Below are 24,003 nucleotides of genomic sequence, written 5' to 3' on the forward strand. Positions count from 1 at the left end.
AGATATTTGATGTACAGTGAGTATGGCAAACGAGAAGGAAGCGAGAGGAGAGGAGAGAGGGAGAAGGAAAGGGAGAGAAAAGAGAGGAGGAGCAAGGACCAGAGAGGAAAAGATACAAAGATAAAACAGGGATGGAAAGGAAGGCCAAACAATTACAATCTGTGGAAAGAGGAGAGGATGAAGGGGGCCTTAGATGAATACATGGATGGAGAGAAGAAAGGAATTACAGTGAGTGTGCACCTCTTATCAAGAGCATGGGGTGTGCCGCGATCCACATTGCAAAGACGCATCAGTGGAAAGGTGACTGGCAGTGAACATGTGTCAGGGCAGAAGCCCTACCTTCCACAGGAGGCGGAAAGGGAGCTTGCTGCCACCCTCTACACATTGGCGCAGAGGGGGTTTCCCTTAACAAAATGTGATGTCCAGCAAGTGGCCTTTGATTTTGCAACCAAGAACGACATATCTGGTTTCTTCAAGACAGCAAGGAGGGCCGGATATTACTGGTTTAAGAACTTTCTAAAGCGCAACCCCGAGCTTGGGATGCTCCAGCCAGAGGTCCTGTCTGCAGCACGGGCTGCTGGACTCAACAAAGAGGTGGTTAGTCAGTGGTTTAACCAGTATGAGAGCTTTTTGGTCGAGCTGGGTATTGAAGGCACACCGTCACATATATATGGAACTGTGACGAGTCTGGGCTTCAGGATCATTTTTTTTTATTATGGCACATATGAATATGTTTGTTTAATGCAGTTTAAATGTTATGTGGCTGTATAAGCAACTGTGTTTTAAAATTAAAATTGATAATGAATTACTATTTCCCTTTGCAGTTTCACTGGCCCATTTTACCTGAACAGCTGGTCCATTTGACCTGAAACTGCTTGTGCAAAAAAAGTTGGCACAGCTGATGTTTCAAGAACTGTAGGGCCTAAATAATTATATTTTATTACATCATTTCACCAAAAATTATCAAAAACAGTCATAAGTAATCATAAAAACACATGGAAAAGGCATATATGGTATTGTATTGTTGTCCCAAACGATTTACCAAAAAGTGGCCCATTTTACCTGATATCACCCACATATATCCTCATGAATCCTCAGTGTCTATGAATTCATATCAATTAGATACTCTTTGGCCTTGTTTTTATACTTATTCTGAAAGAGTTTATATCATTATTTTCGCTAGCAAGATCTCATTCGATGATTAATTTCCATAAAGCCTACTGCCAGCAGGCACATTTAAAGAAATGTGATCTGATTAATTGGGGTGATAAGGCACTAAAGATGAGCCTATACATTTTACCAAAATACGCATTTAGTTTATCGGCAATTTCTTTTTGCCAAGATGCCTGTCTTACTCTGGCAGCGGTGTTTGACTTTGCCATGATAATATGCTAATTGTCTTCGTAGAGACTCATTATAATAGTTTGCTCAGATGGCGAGAATATCATCGCTCTCTTTCGTCTTTTCCGCCATCACACCGTTAGAAAATCACAGTTTTGGTGATCGACCTTTCCTGCCTTTTGAAGTAGGACGTGCTTCGGCGCTTAGATGGCTGTGAAGGAGATGGCTGTGAAGGAGATGGCTGTGTAGATGCTGGCTGTGTAGAAGCTGGCTGTGATGAAGCTGGCTCTGCTGTGCTGGGGCCTGTTAGTCGTAAGGGTTGAGCCACAGTAGCAGTGATAGTGACCAGGCTTTCAAATGCAGATTCTACTGTGGAAAATGTATTAACTGGTGATATTATATGTTACTCAGGATATTGTTACAGCTAAACCTAGCTTCTGTAGCTAATCTTTCAAACAAGGTTAGGAGTCTAGCCTTGGACAAATTCACAGTTGATGGACTGTCACTGCATTGCTAGACAGGTGCTGGAAAAAACAGTTCGCAATGTGAATAAGTTAACACTGTTGGTTATTCAAATATAATAAATCATTACTTGATTATTTATGTCCAAATAACACTGTATACAATATGGTAGGAGGTTTAAACTTGCTAGCCATAGGATAGGCTACAAAATGAATGAACCATTTTGTATGCAGGAAAGACAGCATGAAAAGGCTGGCTGAGGAAACATCATCAGGGCTTCAGGTGAGGTTTATGATAATAAAACATTTTGTTGTTCAGTATTACAGTCTCATCATCACAGTCTCTTTTTTGGAGAGTGCATGTTTTAGATTATACAGTTATACTAGCTCTTTAGGTTCAGACAGGCTCTCAACGAAGGCAGTCACATTTTCTTTCCCTCTCCTCCCCCTGACCTTCCCTGCTTGCTTCCCTGCTTGGCTTCACGGAGAAATGCTCTGAAGTTTCAGTAATTTGGATAGTTTTCGATGATATTATTCAAAATCAAGTGAATTGACTACAACCACAAAAAGGAACAACCTGAGGGACTGAAGCCCAAGGAGAACAGAAGTATTTTGGGTTGCTCTCCCAGACTGACCACAGGCAAGCAAGGTAAAGTGTGTTCCCTGTAGAACTATGGCTTGCAACGACTGCGAACAACTTACTCAGAGGATAGTCAAACTGGAGTTAAGAGTCAGAACCCTCTTAAATATCAGAGAGAACGAAGACTTTATAGATTCCAGGCTACCTAGCCCGGAGGTTAAGCTACTGGCTAATGAGCCACCCTTGGAACCAGAGAGGCCTAGTGTTGCCTCTACCTTCATCGGAGATGGGACTGGCGCCAAGGACAAAAAGCCAGAAAAGCGAGGCAGAAACTCTTCCTGCATCACCCCTCTTCCTGTCCCACTCAAACAGATTTAAACTTCCTCTCCCGTGTGTGGAATCCAAGGCGAAGAGGCACAGGAGTGCTAGCCACGCAGCTAACCAACATGAAGAGCCCGGATTGCCGACACACCATGACGGTAGCTACTACACACATGTAAAGCCAACATGTCGTTTGCTACGACCGGGAGTCCCCCATTTTACTCCAAGCCCCTCTCGGGGCGCTGTTAGACCCCCTATCAAGTCTAATCAGACAACAATATCACAGGATTATAAAGATCCAAGGTATGCCAAGACTATCCACAGCCCATCAGCTCTTAGAGTAGCTAACGCTGCTAGCACTATAGAATCTATTGCTAGCACTGACACAGTGGCTAACCTTGGTCTAGTAAGGACCTATCATTGCTAAACCAAATATGATAAGAACTGGCTCCACAGCTACAAATAAGGCAAACGTTGGAAATGCAAACACAACACCACATATGGCCACTATTTTGATTGGAGATGCCATAACAGCACATGTTAAACTGGCAAAGACAGAAAATATTTGTCTTAGCAACACATCTGTCGAGGAACTGTCGTCAGAGGTACTAACAATCCTCAACAATAAACCAAACAACCCTAAGATTATCATCCACACTGGCTCGTTTGATATCCTACACAAGAAAACTGGCACTGAGATACTTAAACATTTCACCCAGCTACTGAACACACTCAACAGATCAAGATGTATTCATCAGTGGACCAATTGCATGCTTTCGAAGAGGAAAAGAAGCCTTAAGTTGACTACTATCTTTCAACACATGGTTGGCATCTGTCTGTCTGGCACAGAAACTAAGATTTATCGATAATTTCAATGTGTTCTGGAACTGTGAAGACCGTTTAAGCTGACGGACTCCACCCAAACCGTAGAGGATCTCAACTACTAACAGGAAACATCAGTCATGTGCTCCTGACCACAAATCAAGTTGCTCTCCCTATCCCTGTTGTGTCTAAGCTGACTGACACATCCCAAACAACCTCCCATGGAACAGAACATTCAAACAGCCTCCTGCAAGGACATGGGCCTTGCACAGATCTGCACCCCCCAGATGAATCACCATTGTGATGGAACAGCTCAGTGACAGACTTTCCCAATGAAAAGCTACGCTAGGACAGCCACCATGCTATTTCATTAGACATACCGGTCATCATCACAAACAGAAAATGGCATGGTCAAATGCATGGTTACAAACCTGAAACTAGTGTTAGAAGTCACAGAACTATCCATATTCTTCAAACAGATTTATCAACCCCTGTTTTATCTGTTAATACCCCACAAATGAAACTGGCCCTTCCCAATGTTAGATCACTAAATAACAAAACATTTCTAGTTAATAATCTGGTAAAAGAAAACAAATTAGACTGCATCTGTTTAACAGAACCCTGGCTAAACAACGACACGGCAACAGCAACTTTGATAGAAGCGTGTCCGCCAGATTACAGCTTCCACCAAGTTTCCAGGAAATCCAAAAAAGGTGGAGGAGTCGCAGCTATCTTCTCCTCTGAACTATTGTTCAAAATCACTGAGCTAGGTGAATTCACCTCATGAATATCTTGCTATAGAGCTCAAAACCGAATCAATACTTTTTGTTATTATATATCGGCCACCCAAGCACTCGCCAATATTCATACAAGAATTCTCTAAACTATTATCACTATGTGTCACTAGATATGACAAAGTAGTTTTAAACTGAGACTTAAATATCCAAGTAAATAAAAAAGCCGACCCAAGAACTATTGAGCTCTTAAATCTCCTAGACAGTCTCAATCTAACTCAACACATAACAGACCCACCACACCAGCACGGAAACACACTAGATCTAGTGATAACAACTGGACTAAATATCAATAATATCTCAATAACTGATCTACCCCTCTCAGACCATCATTGTATACTTTTTAATGTGGAAATTATCCCAACAAAAACCACAAAAGAATTCTTAGTCCAAAGAAGATATTTACACGATACAGCTATGATGACATTTTCTGAACAATTTGCTCTATATGAACCAACTAATCATGATTGCTCTCTGAATGAAATGGTAGAGAACCTCAATGATGCACTATTATCTGTGTTAGACTCTGTTGCACCACTGAAAACCAAAAAGAAGTCCACAAGCAGAACCTCCCCATGGCTGAGAAATAAAAATGTTAGTGAAACGAAAAGAAAATGCCGTGCAGCAGAGAAAAAAATGGAGGAAAACAAAGATCACTATCCACTACAATATCTTTAAAGATACACTAACCACCTACAACAAAACCATCCGTCTAGCGAGGAAAGAATATTTTTCCAACATTATTACAGAAAATGCCAGAAACTCCAGAGTTCTTTTCTCCACCATTGACCAGCTGCTAAACACTGTCCCTACCCCCCCCCCGCCATCCTCAGCAGTTAAATGTGAAGAGCTTGCTTTGTTCTTCAAGAACAAAACAACTGATCAGAGCTAGTACTAGTAATAGTGGGGTCAAAACTGACATCAGTAGATTCTGCAACATAACCATGAGCACATTTACCTGTATCACACTTAGTGAACTTTCAAAAATTGTCAGTGAATCTAACTCCACAACCTCAGATATTGATCCTATACCCACAACATTTTTTAAGCGAGTGTTTGATAGTGTCTCAGGTCCGGTGCTAGAGATTATAAACACATCCCTTAGAACTGGCGTCTTCCCAGATGCCTTCAAAACAGCTGTTGTAAAGCCCCTATTAAAGAAACCCAAATTGTATAACAGTCTACTTGCAAATTACAGACCAATATCAAACCTTCCATTTATTAGTAATGTACTGAAAGAGTTTCAGTCCAACTAAATTATTTTCTTGAAGAAAATAACATTCTGGAAGTCTCGCAGTCAGGTTTAAGGAATTATCACAGTACTGAAACTGCTCTCACCAAAATAATTAGCGACCTCAGACTAAATTCTGATGCAAATAAAGTCTCTATCCTCATCCTTTTAGATCTCAGTGCAGCATTTGATACCATTGATCACAACATCCTAATCAATAGACTGGAAAAGCTTATTGGGTTCACGGATAGTGTATTGAACTAGATGAAATCATATATCACAGGAAGGAAGTTTTATGTTAGTTTAGGAGACCATAGGTCTAAGAAACATGAGAACTGCTACGGGGTTGCTCAAGGAAGCTGCCTAGGTCCATTACATTTCTCTCTTTATATGTTACCACTCGGTGACATAAGAGAACATAACATAAATTTCCATAGCTATGCGGACGACACAACTATATATATCCACTGAACCCAACGATGTAACGGCCATCAATTCCATTACCAGCTGCCTGTTGGCAATAAACAAATGGATGAATGATAACTTTCTTAAATTAAATGAAGACAAAACTGAAGTCCTACTATGTGGCCCCAAATCCAAAAGAGAGATGCTTACTAAGAATCTAGGAAGTTTAACCCCCTGGCTTAAACCAGAGGTGACAAGTCTCAGTGTAATCCTGGACTCAGATTTGTGACCAAAACTGCTTTCTTTCACCTGAGGAATATAGCAAAGGTATGACCATTCATAGACCAAAATGATGCAGAGAAGTTAATTCATGCTTTTATATCCAGCCGGCTGGACTACTGTAACGCACTTTTCGCTGGTCTTCCCAAAAAAAACACTGAAAGACTACAGCTCATTCAAAATTCTGCAGCTAGATTATTAACCAAAAGTAAAAGGAGAGAACACATTAGTCCTGTCCAGCTACTTTACACTGGCTCCCTGTTACCTTCAGAATTGACTTTAAGGTCCTATTCCTCACATACAAAGCTCTACACGGACAAGGACCTAGCTACATTGCTAACTCTCTTATAAACTACACACCAGCTAGAACACTGCGATCATCAAATGCAGGCCTATTAGAGGTCGCCGGAAGCAGCCATAAGAAGATTGGTGATGCTGCCTTTGCCAATTATGCACCAAAACTATGGAATAAATTACCCATGAATATCAGAGAATCAAATAGGCTAGACATTTTTAAAAGACAGCTTAAAACCTACCCTTTTACCAAAGCATTTAACTAATTTTTATCTCAGAAGGGCCTTACAACTGGTAGTAGTTATATTATTGTTTTTACAGATTTGCTACAGGTGTAAACAAGTTAAATTTAAGACTTTTTAAGACCTTTTAATACCATTTTCCAATTGAAATTAAAGACCAAATTTACGATGGAAATACAAATCAAGAGTGGAAATATACAGTAATCTTCCCAAGCACTGATGTCTGTTCAATATGAACAATATGGTAAAATGACAACAATCAGTTGAGTTTAAGAACATTGACTAAATGTGTATAATGCGAAAGGATAACACAAAAATGTAATTGCTGTCCTAAATTATATTTTTCATTACACAATGGTGGAGCAGAAACTAGCAATTCCATGAATCCCATGGAAACAAAGGCAAATGTGTGAAATGAAATGATGTGGAGCATAAATCATCCAAGAAGCAGTACTTCTCTTGAGTGGTTTTTATTCAGATGACTAATCATTGGATTCAGGTCAAAAGTCTATAACTTGAACTGATTTAATTACTTAAGACATTTACATTTATTCATTTAGCAGACGCTTTTATCCAAAGCGACTTCCAAGAGAGAGCTTTACAAGTGCATAGGTCACTGATAATAACAACAACAGGGCTCTCAAGTGTCACACATTGAGTGACAGTCACTCATTTTGGTCTTTAGTCACGCCCTCCCGCCACACATTGTATTCCTCACGCAGAAGAAAAAGTATTTATAATATATTTAATATGCCGCAGCACCCAACCAAAATTCCTCTGGCCGCCCCACTTCAGTTCTTAGTCGAGCCTGCCACTTATCAGCCAATCAAAAAAAAAAGAAAGGGTCTAAACAATAGCCAATCGGAAAATAACACAATTGTATCTGGGTAAAATTTTATGCAATAACCAATGGAAAAAAAGCATATCCTGTAATTTTTCAATTGTCTTCCGAAAGTTTTGTTCACCTGTTGTTTGCAAACCGCTGGAGCTGAGCATCACTTTGAGCACAGTCATGATCTCCTTTTTTAATGTTACAACAAATTCACAACTTCTTTGACACAAACAATGACAACTTGACTGCTGTTAAAAAATGTTTCCCAGATAATTAGCATCAGTTTTTCTTAACCAACAGTTTTACAGCAGTCTCTTAACCAACAGTTTTACAGCCTGTTCACTGACAACACCTGCTCAGAACAAGTAGTTAGTAGATGTAGCCGGTGTGTATCGGTGAAACTCACTCCTCAGGTAAGTAAATAGCACCCGCATCAACTAATATCCAGCTTATCGTTGGCGTAGTTGGTAATGGCGGCGCTTGGGATGCCAGCGGTGGCAGGATCGAACCCAGTGCGGGACATAAAGAGGCCCGATTCTACTGACTTTTAAAATAATGTCATATTTTATTATTATATCCTGGCCATGGATGCAGTAATCATTGCTGCCTTTCAAAGATGTCAGGTAAAAAGCAATTAATTAATTAATTTTGACCCCCTCACGGGAGGGGGGAGGATGTCACTCTTGCCTGTCTTCAAAACTTGGGAGCCCTGCTACAAGATAGTCCCAAAGCATTGCGGGTAGCCGAAACAAGAAGCACACATTATGAACAACCAAAAGATAAGTGCTAAAGGGAAGAAACCATGAGAGCATGTAGTTAAACAAGTTACAATTAAACAACATGAATCTTTAAGTGCAAGCGTACCTGTAGGAAAGGAATAAAAATAGGATTAACTAAAATAGAATACAACAGTTTAAATCAGCTACCACTAACCAACAAGAGCAACAGTCTAAGCAAGAGTCATTGTGATCCTTGAGGAAACTAGCATTGGGTTCAGCAGACCATTCCTAAGTACCGTTGTACTCCCGGAACAAGTGCGTCTTGAGCCTTCTCTTGAAGGTGGAGAGACAGTCTGCGTCTCTGATGGAGGTGGGGAGTTGATTCCACCACTGGGGGGCCAGGCAGGAGAAGAGCTTGTGTTGGGACCGGGCAGTCTTGAGCGGTGGGACCACCAGGCGGTTGTCTGAAGAAGACCGTAGGTGGCAGGTGGGGGTGTAAGGCTGCAGGAGAGACTTGATGTAGTCGGGTGCAGTCCCGTTCACTGCTCGGAAGGTCAGTACCAGGGTCTTGAATTTGATGCGGGCCGTTATGGGTAGCCAGTGGAGGGAGATGAGGAGCGGGGTAACGTGGGAGCGTCTGGGTAGATTGTAGACCAGGCGGTTCGCTGCGTTCTGAATCCTCTGAAGAGGGCGGGTTGCGCATGCTGGAAGACCGGCGAGCAGCGAGTTGCAGTAGTCCAACTTGGAGAGGACAAGTGCTTGGACAAGCAGCTGGGTGGAGTGCTCAGACAGGTATCTCCTGATCTTCCGGATGTTGTAGAGGGTGAATCTACACGACCGGGAGACCGCAGCAATATTGGCCATGAGGGAGAGCTCATCATCCATGGTAACCCCAAGGTTCCTGGTAGAGGATGAGGGGGTCACCGTCGTAGATCCCAGGGTGATTGAGAGGTCGTGCGAGATGGAGGGTTTGGCCGGGATGATGAGAAATTCAGTTTTAGCGAAGGTTCAGCTGGAGGTGGTGCTCGGTCATCCAGGCAGAGATGTCAAGCACGCCTCAATCCTAGCTGAGATCCCCGGATTGGTCGGGGGGGAACGACAGGTACAGCTGCGTGTCGTCAGCGTAGCAGTGGTAGGAGAAGCCATGGGAGGTGATGATTGGTTCAAGTGAAGTGGTGTACAGAGAGAAGAGGAGGGGTCCAAGGACGGAGCCCTGTGGGACACCAGTGGAGAGCTGGCGAGGGTCTGACAGTTTGCCTCCCCAGGAGACCTGGTAGGATCTTCCCGACAGGTAGGATGAGATCCACTGGAGTGCAGTGCCAGTGATGCCCATCTCAGAAAGTCTGGAGAGCAGGATCTGGTGGTTAACCGTGTCAAACGCTGCAGAAAGGTCCAGCAGAATGATGACGGATGACCTCAAAGCCGCTCTGGCAGACTGGAAGGCAGTGGTGACTGAAAGGAGGGCAGTCTCTGTGGAGTGTCCGGTCTTGAAGCCTGATTGGTTGTGGTCAAGCAGGTTGTTCTGAGAGAGAAAGGTAAACAGTTGGTTAGACACAGCACGTTCAATTGTTTTAGAGAAGAAGGGTAACAGTGATACCGGTCTGTAGTTCTGGAGGACGGCAGGGTTAAGGGAGGGTTCAGGCAGGAGGACTCAGTAATGTTATATTACTTGATACTTTATTACACGTTACAATACATTATTGTAATATTTGATTTGGCGTATGGTTGTGCTCGCAGCGTCTCCCTGCCGCACCCAACTGAGACACCGTCTCCTGAGACACCGTCTCGACATCCGGGCAAAGGGCAGCGACGCATTCCCCCTGAGGAAGAAGAAAAAGAAAAACCAGACAAAAGGGAGGAGGCCGGGGAGGTGGAGGCCGCAGGAGACCGAGTGTGTCTGTGTCGCACTAGCAATGCAGGACCTGGGATCCCTGCTATATACCCCGCCCTATTAGGAGGATGTACCTTGACACGTGATGACGATTTGCTGACGCGCTAGGTCTCGCGTCCCCCAGCATGAACCTGCTTCGCTTGTTTTTTTGAGTAGAGGGGTAACTCTGGCCTGTTTGAAGGCAGGAGGACTCAGTAATGTTATGTTACTTGATACTTTATTACACGTTACAATACATTATTGTAATATTTGATTTGGCGTATGGTTGTGCTCGCAGCGGCTCCCTGCCGCACCCAACTGAGACACCGTCTCCTGAGACACCGTCTCGACATCCGGGCAGAGAGCAGCGACGCATTCCCCAACACAACCACATGCCAGACGAGACGATGTATGAGACTGCTGCGTGCAAGTGGAGCTCATAGGAGCAAAAAGTGTCTGATGAGAGAACGCTTGCCAACTTACCATCACAGGTGTGCTCTGCAGACACGTCCCGAGCTCTGTGTGTGTGTGTGTGAGTGACGCGAGTGAGTGAGTGTTGCTATACTACCTGGAGTAAGTGTGGCTCAGAGCAGACAGTGCCCCTAAGCTTTATCTATCCATGTTAGCCAGCAAATGCATAGCTCAGAGCAGACAGTGCTCCTAAGCTTTATCTAGCCATATTTCCCCTATACAAGTGTAGCTCAGAGCAGACAGTGCTCCTAAGCTTTATCTAGCCATGATTATCCTATACATGTGTAGCTCGGAGCAGACAGTGCCCCTAAGCATTACTTGTGAACGAGCATTATGTTGTACATGTTTGACCTAATAATGTGTAGCTCAGAGCAGACAGTGCCCCTAAGCCTTAACTAGTGAATGAGTGTGGCACTTCCCTACCGAGGCACTCCCTCTACCAACTGAGGCACTCCCTCTACCAACTGAGGCAGCGCCTCTACCAACTGAGGCAGCGCCTCTACCAACTGAGGAAGCGCCTCTACCAACTGAGGAAGCGCCTCTACCAACTGAGGAAGCGCCTCTACCAACGTTGGCACGCCTCTACCGACCGAGGCGCGCCTTTCCCTACCGAGGCACTCCCTCTACCAACTGAGGCATTACCTCTACCGACTGAGGAAGCGCCTCTACCAACGTTGGCACGCCTCTACCGACCGAGGTGCGCCTTTCCCTACCGAGGCACTCCCTCTACCAACTGAGGCATTACCTCTACCGACTGAGGAAGCGCCTCTACCAACGTTGGCACGCCTCTACCGACCGAGGTGCGCCTTTCCCTACCGAGGCACTCCCTCTACCAACTGAGGCATTGCCTCTACCGACTGATGAAGCGCCTCTACCAACGTTGGCATGCCTCTACCGACCGAGGCGCGCCTTTCCCTACCGAGGCACTCCCTCTACCAACTGAGGCATTGCCTCTACCAACTGAGGAAGCGCCTCTACCAACGGTGGTGCGCCTCTACCGACCAAGGCGCGCCTTTACCAACTGAGGCACTGCCTCTACTTTACCGACTGAGGCCCTCGATTCCCCACTGAGGCACTGCCTCTCCCAACTGAAGCACTGCTTTGACATCCCAACCGAGGTGTTACTCCGATTCCCAACTGAAGCACTGCCTCTCCCAACTGAAGCACTGCTTCGACATCCCAACCGAGGTGTTACTCCGATTCCCAACTGAGGCACTGCCTCTCCCAACTGAAGCACTGCTTCGACATCCCAACCGAGGCGTTACTCCGATTCCCAACTGAGGCACTGCCTCTCCCAACTGAAGCACTGCTTCGACATCCCAACCGAGGCGTGACTCCGATTCCCAACTGAGGCACTGCCTCTCCCAACTGAAGCACTGCTTCGACATCCCAACCGAGGCGTTACTCCGATTCCCAACTGAGGCACTGCCTCTCCCAACTGAAGCACTGCTTCGACATCCCAACCGAGGTGTTACTCCGATTCCCAACTGAGGCACAGCCTCGACATCCTACTGTGATGGTGACTGAGTCACCCGACGCTCCACGACAATCGGTGACGAACAGGGGCCCGCTCATTGCTTGCAGCGGAATTAGTGCACCATGTAAAAGAAGGGAGAGAAAGCGGATTTAATCTGCCATGTAACGAGAGTACCACACCAGCTTCACACTATTACTGTGATTAGTCCTACTGTGTACATGCGTGTGCTATGGTCATGTCTCGGTGCAAGATTGCAAGGTGGAATGTGCTTGACCGACATGTGTCGTCAGCCAGGTTGTACTCACCCGGGAATATATGCATTGTGCAATCAATGCCCGTCCAGTTTGTAAGACGTCCAACTACCTGATATCAAATGCCACAGAGGATCTACCCTGTTTGATTATATTCACCGTGCCTCATAATCACGAGACGTCTGTTGATGCAAACACCACGAGGCCAGCCTGGGCCCCGATTTCTTAGAGCAAGACCAAGCAAAGCCACCTAGCATATATGCATCCTGTAGGCTAGGCTACCTCTGATAGCTAGACTAAGAATGTGCTATCACAATGCAGTATCTATAGCATGTACACACATATTACCTATTCTACCCGATACCATATGGTACAGGTATTAAAATGCTATGACTTGCAATCGCCTGCCGCGAGTTCAACGAGCCATGACCCATCACCCCTTCGTTGCGTCGATCCCCAACACAACGTACTAGCCAGGCTAGAGTTGCACCTCGCTAATAAAGAACGACCACAAGTCCCAACGCCCGCGAGCACGGCCCGGACGCAAAACGGAATGCAACCCACATCCATGACGAGACCGTGCCCGCCAGACCGATTAGCCATGTCCACGACGGAAACGAAGACAGCATGCTAAAATAGGACCCGAGCAACAATGAAACTCACCAAGCCGGTGCGATGACGGAATCGACCTACAGTCCGGCAGGTGCAGCACAAATGTAACCAGCAGCCGTCAAGCCGACCCGCACAGGACTCGGACAAAATGCCAAATGCGCGCCCGCTAGGACGCCGAAGCCAAAGACTAAACATCCGCTACCGCCTGCGACACGTCGGGCCCCAAGAGCACATTGCACGTTAGCACACAGTGACGCTGAACATACATTGCGAAAGCAAAATATGCCAAAGAGAAGACCCAGAGAGCATGCTAACAAATTGCATTAGAACAACATGAACCCCAAAGTGCAAGAGTGGAACTGTAGAAGCAAGAACATAGTTGCAGCAAATACAACAGTTTAACCGGACGCATCCATCGAGGTAGATCACGTTGTTTACCAACGTTCAGGATGTCAGCGCGGGGTTAGAGAGACGACTAACGCAAAAGGTTGAAGAATGCACAACATTCATGGCCCACCTGCCGGTCACCGACGCGGGCAGGCCGACCTGGGATGATGCAGCGCAGCACCGACCGCAAACATGACTACAACCAGGAACGTGCATACGCATACCACCCCCCAGCGAATACCTACCAGCATAGGACATTAGCGGACTCGCAGTAGACACCATCGTTGACGAGCGATGCCCCAATGCACCAGACCAGTGCATATCGTGCGGAGGTCCACCCACTCGAAGTCATAATTACAAGGCACAGCCTGTGAGAGGGAGAGAAACACCCGCAGCGGAACACGCCAAGCACTCCAACATCGACCAGACCAGTCGCCAAAGACCAGATGGTACTAGTAGCTCCATTGAGTAAAGTAAAAACCCCAAAACGGCTACATGTAGCGATACCTTGATAGTACGGTGCACAAGCAGTTTAGAATCGTTAGTGCAATAACATTGCATGAATCCCCAAACAACGAGTAACCTTTAGATGTGCGATTCGAAATACTACCGACACTCACACCAGAGCGAGTTATATGTCCAAACCGGAGGCTAGCTAGCTTCAGTTAGCTTCCGTTACCTAGCAACCTAGCATTATACTTGTAGCAAAGCTACCACTGCCGGTGGTACTTGTCAGTACCACATTTGTACACAATTGTACATCCTGAAGCCATACTATAGCGTTTCCATATAGTTTGGCCATCGGAAAATAGCCGGGTGGAAAGTTCAGAATCACACATGTGCGATGCTACTCCTTACCGGGTTAAACGCATTACAGGAAATGTCAAAAAGGTTTGTCCAGCCCAGACACGTACAGCCTCTGCGCAGCGCCGGGCCATCCGCAGACAAACACTATCCCAAATAGCCGATCCGCCAGGAACCGGATCGAACGTACACAGTGTATGACATGAAACCCGCAGGAGACCGAGAGTGTCTGTGTCGCACTAGCAATGCAGGACCTGGGATCCCTGCTATATACCCCGCCCTATTAGGAGGATGTACCTTGACACGTGATGACGATTTGCTGACGCGCTAGGTCTCGCGTCCCCCAGCATGAACCTGCTTCGCTTGTTTTTTTGAGTAGAGGGGTAACTCTGGCCTGTTAGAAGGCAGAGAGGAAGGTGCCAGAGGTAAGAGAGGACTTTAGGTCATGGAGCAGAAAAGTTATGATAGAGGGGGAGATGGTTTGAAAGAGAGGGGAGGGGACAGGATCAAGGGGACAGGAGGTGGGGCGATGAGAGAATGAGGTCAGAGAGCTCTGCCTCGGACAGGGGAGAGAAAAAGTTTAGACATTTAGTTGGGTCAGTCATGGAGGGTGAGGGGGTAGGAAAGGTGGGTTTAGGGAACCGCTAATGTCGGCGACTTTCTTCTCAAAGAAGGAGGAGAAGTCGTCTGCTGTCAGGATGGAGGGAGGGGGTGGGGGAGGTGGGTTAAGAAGGGTGGAGAAGGTAGAGAAAAGTTTGTGGGGGTTAGAAGCAGAATTATTTTTGTCAAGAAAGTAGAGGGTTTTAGCACCTGTTATGTGAGAAGAGAAGGATTTAGACCGTCCAGACCGTCTTTGGACTTGTGCCATCTCCTCTCAGCTGCTCAAAGGGTGGACCGTTCCTCACGAATAACATCCGTAAGCCACGGGAAGGAGGGAAAAGATTGTGCAGGCCTGGTTGACAGGGGACAGAGAAAGTCAAGTGATGCAGTTAAAGTGGTTAACAAGGTGTCGGTGGCAGTGTTAGTGGGGTGGGACGAGAACTCGTCAATGGAAAGGAGGGAGGATGTTACAATAGAGGAGAAATGGGAGGGGGAGGGGAGGTATCGTCGGAAAGTTACGAGGGGATGGGAGGTAGGAGGGGTTGGAGGGAGAGAGACAGAGAATTGGATTAAGAAGTGATCAGACATGTGCAGTGGGGTTACAGAGGTTAGCTCAGTGATACAGTTACGTGTCAGGATGAGGTTTAGCTGTTTGCCTGCCTTGTGGGTCGCCGGTGTGCTCAGCAGTGTCAGGTTGAAGGAGGTCAGGAGAGACAAGAAGTCGACAGCCTGCGTTCCTTGGAGGTGGATGTTGAAGTCCCCAAGGACTATCAGGGGGGTTCCATCATCCGGGAGGACGCTGAGGAGCATGTCCAGCTCCTCCACAAAGTCAGCTAGCAGACCTGGTGGGCGATAAAGAACAATTACGCAAGCTTTGATAGGATCAGTTAGCATCACATAATGGTGTTCAAATGATGTGGCAGTAACAGAGAGTGGTGTGGATGTGTATTTAATATATGGGGAAAGACCTGTCCAACCACCCCGCCCGGTTGAGTGGGGTGAGTGAGTGAAGGAGTAGTTGACAGAGAGAGCAGCTGGAGTTGCAGTGTTCTCTGGGCGGATCCATGTCTCTGTCAGCGCAAGGGCATGAAGAGAAGCATGGAATGCAAACGCCGGGATGAAGTCTGCCTTGTTCACAGCAGACTGGCAGTTCCAGAGCCCTAAAGAAAGAGAGAGGGCAGGTGGAGAAGATCTGGATAGGTAGTGAAGGTTAGAAGTTGACCGTATATACTTTGTGACATATCTAGGCTACGTCTACGGGTAGTGTAATGAACAGGAATGCTAAGGAAACACATGCTAGTAGGAATGGGACTTTACAGAAGTTTTCATGTTCAACGATTAATAACGTTATCGAACAATTAATCGATTATTTGCTAAGGCATGATGTCACTCCCCCTCCCCCCATGGTTTTTCCCCCACCCATCACCCCCTACGCATTAAGGTCAAACAGGACTGATATTTCTCAAAAATAGTTTTATTAAGGAAATATGGCATTTTGTAGTCAACTTTATTTTTCACAGCGCATTATGCCATCATACGGATTTTAACAGTCAGCGATTACAACGCATCACTGCCTGGCTACAGCATAGACCTTTGAAAAATGAATAAATAAGAATAACATTGGCAAATACTTTTAAAAATAAACACCGTAATGACTTCCATCCGTTTAAACGTCAGGCTTGTTGACGCTGGCCGAAGCCTAATTATTTGACAATTGAGTTTTAACTTGGTCTACTCTAGCCTACTTAACGTAAAACTATGAGCGAAGTTGACTGGTCATCAGACTCAAGACATGGCTTAATGCCATATTAGATCATTGTTTTGAACTGACAGTCGTGGCAACTTATTAGCAAAAAATAGGCTATAGCTAGGCTACCTTACAGGCTAACCCACTGTAGGCTCTGAGAAATGGCTAACAAACATCAGGCTATTAGACAGCACTGCCTGGGCATACATTACTTATCACAGGCCCATCTATGTGTTTTTGTTCATGAAAATCAACATGTTCTCGGGTAAGACGTGTACGCAGTCAATTCACTGTCAGTCCGGCAGCTGAAAAAACTTGTTCAGACGGAAAGGAGGTCGCGGGTGTACATGGATTGCACTGTGCCAATTTAGCCAGTCTTGGGTATCTGTCTGTGTTGTTTTTCCACCAGTCTGTGGGATTTGAATCCAGGGGAGGTGGCTGGTCATTGAGGTAGCTAAAATGTTGTTCTCATAATGCGTGGGAATACAACAATTATTCATTAGGCTTGGATTTTTATTCGAATAAATTCGTAATGACAACTAATCGATCATCGATTATCCATCACCAACCCTACATGCTAGCTATGAATAAATTCTAGGTAGAATATAATCTAAATATGAATAGGTTGATACTTATCAGAAGAGGTGACTCGGTGGACTCCCGCAGGTAGACTCCCTGTCTTTGTTCGACTGAGTCTTCGTATATATATTAAACATTAGTTTATATATCTTTCAAAGTATGTATGTATCTTTCAAACATGTTGTAGTGCTTTTGTGTGGCCAACGTTACACATGCTAATACACGCTAACATCGCCTAATCTCAGATGTGCAGTTGTGAACTAATGCTTGTGGCCTTACGTAGGAGAGTGGTGGGGACGGATCGGGGTTAGTGCTGGTGAGATGAGGCCCTGTGAATTGATCGAATCTTTCGGGCCAAATGCTTCACCAAAAGGCCTGATCGACAAAGCCCAATTAACAGCTCATTTAGGAATACTGACATCTGCTGGTATGTTACAGTAGTGGCTCTCTGTTATTTTTCCAGTGTGTAAAAATCTCCATTAGAGGTATTTTAAAGCCAGATGAAAAACCTAATCTATCCCGATCCTGGTATCTTGATAGAGTAATAATGATTGTATATAAAAATATAAATTGGTCATTTGTGATATATTGACACATATAATATAATAATAGTATATCATAACATAATACATATATAGAGTGTTGGATGAGTGGTGTTTATATACGTTGTTGGATGAGTGGTATTTTTTTATTGATAAATAAATATATGAAGTGCTTGTGTGACTGGGTTATAACTGGGATTGGGGAAGTTGGCTGGGGGATGGGGAGTTGTTTTCAATGATTTTTATTTAGGAACAAGATTTTCTCGACTGTGTTGGGGCTGAGGCGATTCCTTCTTTTAGAAACAACTTCCCCAGCCTTTGAAAATACCCGTTCACATGGGACTGAAGAGGCAGGGATACACAAAAATTGAAGTGCCAACTTGTACAAGTGCGGATAAAGGTGCTTGTGATTGTGCCAGTACAGCAGTGGATCCTCTTGTCGTGGGAGGTAATTTTCTCCCAGGTACCGCTGAACCTCCACAGAAGCCTCGGCCTCCGTATTGGACACTCCACGCCTCTGTGTCACTGTCGTGTCCAGCAGCTGCCACAGGTTACTACTACCTACAAAAAGAGTACACACCAGTATGTCATTAAACATTTATAATATAGATGTCATCATAGGAACACTTGCTGTACTTGAGCTGGATGTGGATGATGTTGAAGCCACTGGTGCAGCAGCATCACAGGTGGCAGTTGGAGGTGTCTGCATTTCTCTTGCACATTCTTTTTGCAGTCGTTTGACCGCCTCATTCGCTTTCAGCGGGCTGTGGAACCCCAGGTCTTTAAACCTGGGGTCCAGCAATGTTGCCTGTGTCATCACACTGACAGACTCCAAATTTCCCATGTGGTCAATTAAGCGATGGATGAGGTTGACAGCTAGATGTTTTGCTGGTTCAGTTTTTAAATTTGCAACCTCACACTGAATAGTGTGGTGGAGCATCTTCATCAGTGGTATCACCTTTGAGCCGGAGACACGTTTCTCCTCAGAGAGCTCCACAGTGGCTCGCTGAATTGGGCGTAACACCTGTAGTGAGAAAGTTAGATCAGACAAGATTAGCTGTATAAATAACACCGCAGGGTCTGTCTGAGGATGGGGGGGGGGTGCTCTTTGGCTGTCGTGCTGGTCCGGAAGTAAGTCACGATCTTCCTGGACTTTTCACGCAAGTCTGCCAGCATAGGGACCTGCTCAAAGGACTTGCGCACAATTAGGTTGAGGGCATGAGCCACACAGATGCTGTGCCTGACCCCCAGTAGCCTTACAGAGGCTTTCATGTTTGCTGCAGCATCTGTGACCAAGCAGCTCACCTTGCCCTTGATCCCCCAGTCGTCCATGATCTTAGCCTGTGCCAGGGCTAAATTCTCAGCAGTGTGACGCAAAGGAAAGTATTCCACTCCTAACATTGCCGTATTAAGAGTGTCTTCCTCTGTAATATAATGGCACGTGACACCCAGATATGCCTCCATGTTCATGGAGGACCACATATCTGCTGCTGACTTACAGCTGCAGCCTTCTGGACCTCTTCCATTGCCTTCTCCTTTGCCAATGTAAATTTCTCTTCCACCATAGCTTTTAAAGCCTGTAAAAGAAAACAAAGGTGCATGATATATATAATATTACTGCGGAAATCTTTGTTATAGTAATTCCACTAGCATCATCGATTTGTAACTCATACCTGTCTTGATGGAAGAGTGTAGTTTGGATCAAGGACACGGATGAGATTCCTAAATCCCTCATCCTCTACCACTGAGAATGGTTGGGAATCTTTGGTGATCATATCAACCAAGGCTTCATCCACATCATGCTTCCTGGTACCTATACAGAAGAAAAAATATGTCAGCATAGTACAGGAGTATTAAGGGGTATTGCATGTAAGAGATGAGGTATATATTACTTGTCCTTGTTTGTGGCTGTGCATTCTCATGCAATGCACGGTAATGCCTCCACATACAGGTGGTGTTGTTGCTGTAACAGAGTTCTTTCTGGCACAGCCGACACTTAACCTTAAAAAATAACATTGTTAAGGATGTAGATTGTTTGTGTCTATTCCAATATGTAATGATGGTATTCAATGACACAAATATGTGTTCTAGAAAGAATGGTCTGGAGTCGCAGAGGTCCGATAATATCAGCTTTAATGCAGCAGTTGGAAATCAACAAGTACAGAGCTCTGGGGCTGTCTACGTTTCCCTACCCGCAAGAGAGTTTGGGCTGGTTCACAAAGTCCAACTGGCTATCTGTCCCTGCCCCAGCATATATTATACATTGCAATTGAAACAGAAATATCAAAAAAGGGTTGAGCTTGTTCTCTCGTGTATCAGGGAATTGTTCTTCCTTACGCATCCCACCTGCTCGGGCTCTCTCTCAGCCTGCATTCAAGGTTGCTTCTGAAATGGAGAGATAACAACACAAAATACAGCCTGTTTCCCACACCCTGTGTGAGACACAATGTTTTAAGCCTGAGCACACTTCTAAGTTCATAAGACATACATTTAATAAGCACAATACATAATTTTAATACATCCATCCTTTATAAAGTCTTATGAGCATTGTTCCCGTTGCTATATAGTGCACAGTGCCCGTGATGCATTTGGTGATTAAGTTGCCACAAATATTAATAACTGGGATTATAGATAGTGCCATGCCCGTGATACAGCTAATGATTATAGTTCTAGAATTGTATTGTAATGTTTTATAAATTCTTTAATTGTTAGGAGAATTTTTAAAGAACATTTCATATTGTATGTTCCAGCATACGTATGTCTAGTGAACATTATTGCTGTATCAACATGTAAGACATATGTCTTATTTATCTTATGGATTTTATCTAGGCCTATGTTATGTAGGCTACCTCATCTATTTTCTATTATTAATCTCATACTTTACCTTTTTGGGAGAAATCAGGTCAAAATGCTGCCAAACTGAAGATGTCCTTCTCTTACTTGGTGGTTCCATAGTCTCACTAGAGAGTTCTATAACAATCACCAAACTTACCACTTACCTGATCCGCAGCTAATCCGCAGAACATTTCCTCTATTTCCCGCGGCTTTTTAAACGAATCGGATCACTTCACGAGGCAGTCACGTGACTTAACACAAACGAAGCCCCGTTTGTCAAACGGGGCCTCGTTTGTGTTTAGTACGTCACGTAGTGCTGTGACAAACGATACAGGCCTCGAGACAGGCTTCATTGTGGACACGCCCCCCTTTGCTCGACACAGGCTTCGGGGCTTCCGTGTCGGACGTAACATCACTAATCGGGGTCACTAGGAATCTGGGGGGGACATGTCCCCCCCATCCCCAGTGCCATCTGCACGCATGGAGGAAACAAGTTTCCTCATTCCCTTTTGCGTGGCCCTGTTTTAGTAAGACATGACTGATATTTGATAAGTCATCATACTGACTGGTTTTGTTATTTTCACTTTACATTTACACTTACAGTTTAGTGTAGTGTAATTGTTTGCCGTGATAATTAAATGCTAGTGTGATAAGACATGACCAAATCATACAAACTGTCATGATACATTTTAATGCAGGAATTTCTTTTAAAATAGTATCTGCTGGTGCACATGTCATGCACTAACCTACATGAGAATATGATACGTGACCCCCCCCCCCCCAGTGAAAGAATGACTAAAAAAAAATATGTTAATTTTACTGAAGATATTCAAAGAACCGAATCAGTAAAATGATCCGAACTTCCCATCACTAGACAACAGGGCCGTCACACTTGTGCCATCCTTTGCTGGTATTGATCAGTGTAATTGTAATTAATAGCAGTGTAATTGTTTGCCGTGATAATTAAATGCTAGTGTGATAATAAATGACCGAATCATACAAACTGTCATGATACATTATTTTAATGCAGGAATTTCTTTTAAAATAGTATCTGCTGGTGCACATGTCAGGCACTAACCTGCATGAGAATATGATACGTGACCCCCCCCCCCCCGTGATATATTATGATACCCCCCCCCCCCTCAAGGAAAGAATGACTAAAAAAAAAATGTGTTCATTTTACTGAACAATATTCAAAGAACCGAATCAGTAAAATGATCCGAGCTTCCCATCACTAGACAACAGGGCCGTCACACTTGTGCCATCCTTTGCTGGTATTGATCCTGTGCAAACGATTCAACGCTGGAACAAAGCCACCAAATCCTACATTGAAGTTGAGGGACCTCATATTGTGGGTGCATACAACAATACATGGGCGGTGTGGATTTGCTGGACTCATTTGGAGCCAAATACAAGTTCCTCATGAAATTGCGCCGCTGATACAGTTACATCTTCTGGCACACTATTATCATTGCTGTGATCAACGCCTGTCTCCTCTACAAACAGGACTGCAAGGCTCTCAATATTTCCAAGAAAAAGATGTTGAAATATAGCTGCAAGCATCAATGTGGTGGCCAAGCAGGTCAGATGACCCAGAAGAAACTTTCAACATCTAGTGACTGCTGTGTACCTGGCTTCCTTTCCAGTGGCTTACAGTCTCGCTAAACAGAGAATCAGAGACATGGCAAGCTTGTCAGCTTTGGCTGGATTCGAACCTCTGACGTTGATGTTTCCAGGACACCAATTTATCCTAGTGAGCTATTCTCAGTGCTGGAAATCACAGATTTCAGTTACTGGGTAAAAATATTAGCAGTTTTTCCTGTGGCAAGCATGGTCAGATTTGTCCCAAATTTAAACAGCTGTAATTCAGTTCTATTTTGACATGTCACAGTGATTGTGGTCTGAAGATAATCTGAGACAAATTAGGTGAATTTTTGATATCCACCAAAAACGTTTTATTCATTCGTTCAGAATGGCGGCCACATCAATTCAGCTGGTATCACTATTTAACATGTGTCAGACACGGGATCGCCCCCTAGCGGTTACATGACACAACCTTTTGTGGACCTCTTTGGAACAGGGTCCCGAACACCTGTACCAAGTTTGATGTCAATTCAGCAAATATTTCCTGAGATATGATCTCACTTCCTGTTTTGGCGGCTTCATCGCCGACTTCGATCAGCTTTGCCGGAAAAACAATTTTGAAAATCAAAAACCATGTGAACGTTTGTGAGGCTTGATCTGAAGATTTTTGCTTGTTGCAGCGCCACCTAGAGGTGAAATGGCATGACCTATTTTGGACTTCTTTAGAACAGGGTCCCTAGTCCCTATTCCAAATTTGTTGTCAATGCAGTAAAGAGGTGCTGAGATATGACCTCACTTATTTTATGGTGGCTTGGTTGACGACTTTGATTGGCTGATGACTTTGATTGGCTGTTCCAGTCAAAAAGTGTCGAAAATCAAAAAAACATGTGATGTCTTTTGTAAGGCTTGATCTGAAGATAAATGGTGCCAAATCTTTGCCTATTGCAGTGCCACCTAGAGGTGAAATGGCATAAACTATTTTGGACTTCTTTAGAACAGGGTCCCTAGTCCCTATACCAAATTTGTTGTCAATGCAGTAAAGAGGTGCTGAGATATGACCTCACTTTTATGGTGGCTTGGTTGACGACTTTGATTGGCTGTTCCAATCAAAAGGTTTAGATAATCAGAAAAACATGTGATGTCTTTTGTGTGGCTTAGTCTGAAAATGATCTGTGCCAAATTTGGTGAAGATTTGACAAACCTTATAGGGGAGGTAACGAAAAAACGTTATATTCAAAATGGCGGCCACATCAATTCAGCCATATAAATTTGATTTGACTCTCCAAGTACCACCATTATGACCAACGTTAATATACTGTAGTGTATACCCTATTGGGCTCCCTAGTGAGCTAAGGCATTGCAGTGGCAGAATCTATGGGCAGAAAGTCCGATAAGAATCAGAGACATGATGCACTTAACCTCTTTTGGATCCTGTTACATGTTCCCAAAAACGCCTAAACAGCATACCCAAAGTAAATTGACTGCTGTTCTTGAACCATTTGGAGTACATGCATGTAAATTGACTGTTTTGAAAGCTGACACTCTGAGGTTATGTTTCTTGTTGTCGGGACCCCTGTCAGTCCTACTGGTGTTGAGTAATAGAAGCTTGAACACAAGGAAAGTGAAAGTTTCTATTTCCGCCTAGATTTTGTGTTGAAAACAGAGGCCTGAAGAGGCCTAGAGGTGGTAGGTATTAGCTGGAAGACAGCATTGGACCACAGATTGAGGCCTTACCCAATTCAAATCAAAAGTCAAACATAATACCAAAATATATTCAGATTTGACAAAGGTTTTTATAAGAGTAAATCCAGGCGTTTTCTTTTGGAGACTCCAGAATGACCCTTGTAACCAAGGTCAAATTCTTAATATAAAAAGGTATAATTGTTATCTATAATGAAAGGTGGTACTTAGAACTATCATATA

General features: G+C 44.5%; 1 protein-coding gene across 1 annotated transcript; it reads right to left on the reverse strand.

The window, feature by feature from the left end:
- Positions 1-17,993: 17,993 nt before the first annotated feature.
- LOC146286387 (E3 SUMO-protein ligase ZBED1-like) lies at positions 17,994-20,614 on the reverse strand. Its single transcript, XM_084700187.1, is given in 8 exon segments — positions 17,994-18,003; positions 18,129-18,222; positions 18,298-18,685; positions 18,775-19,154; positions 19,157-19,238; positions 19,335-19,474; positions 19,554-19,662; positions 20,546-20,614. Coding segments are annotated over 8 exon segments (1,272 nt in total).
- Between the last annotated feature and the right edge of the window lie 3,389 nt (positions 20,615-24,003).

This window comes from Hypomesus nipponensis, chromosome 6, assembly GCF_054491055.1.
Source record: "Hypomesus nipponensis isolate SF chromosome 6, ASM5449105v1, whole genome shotgun sequence".
NCBI classification, from domain to species: Eukaryota; Metazoa; Chordata; class Actinopteri; order Osmeriformes; family Osmeridae; genus Hypomesus; species Hypomesus nipponensis.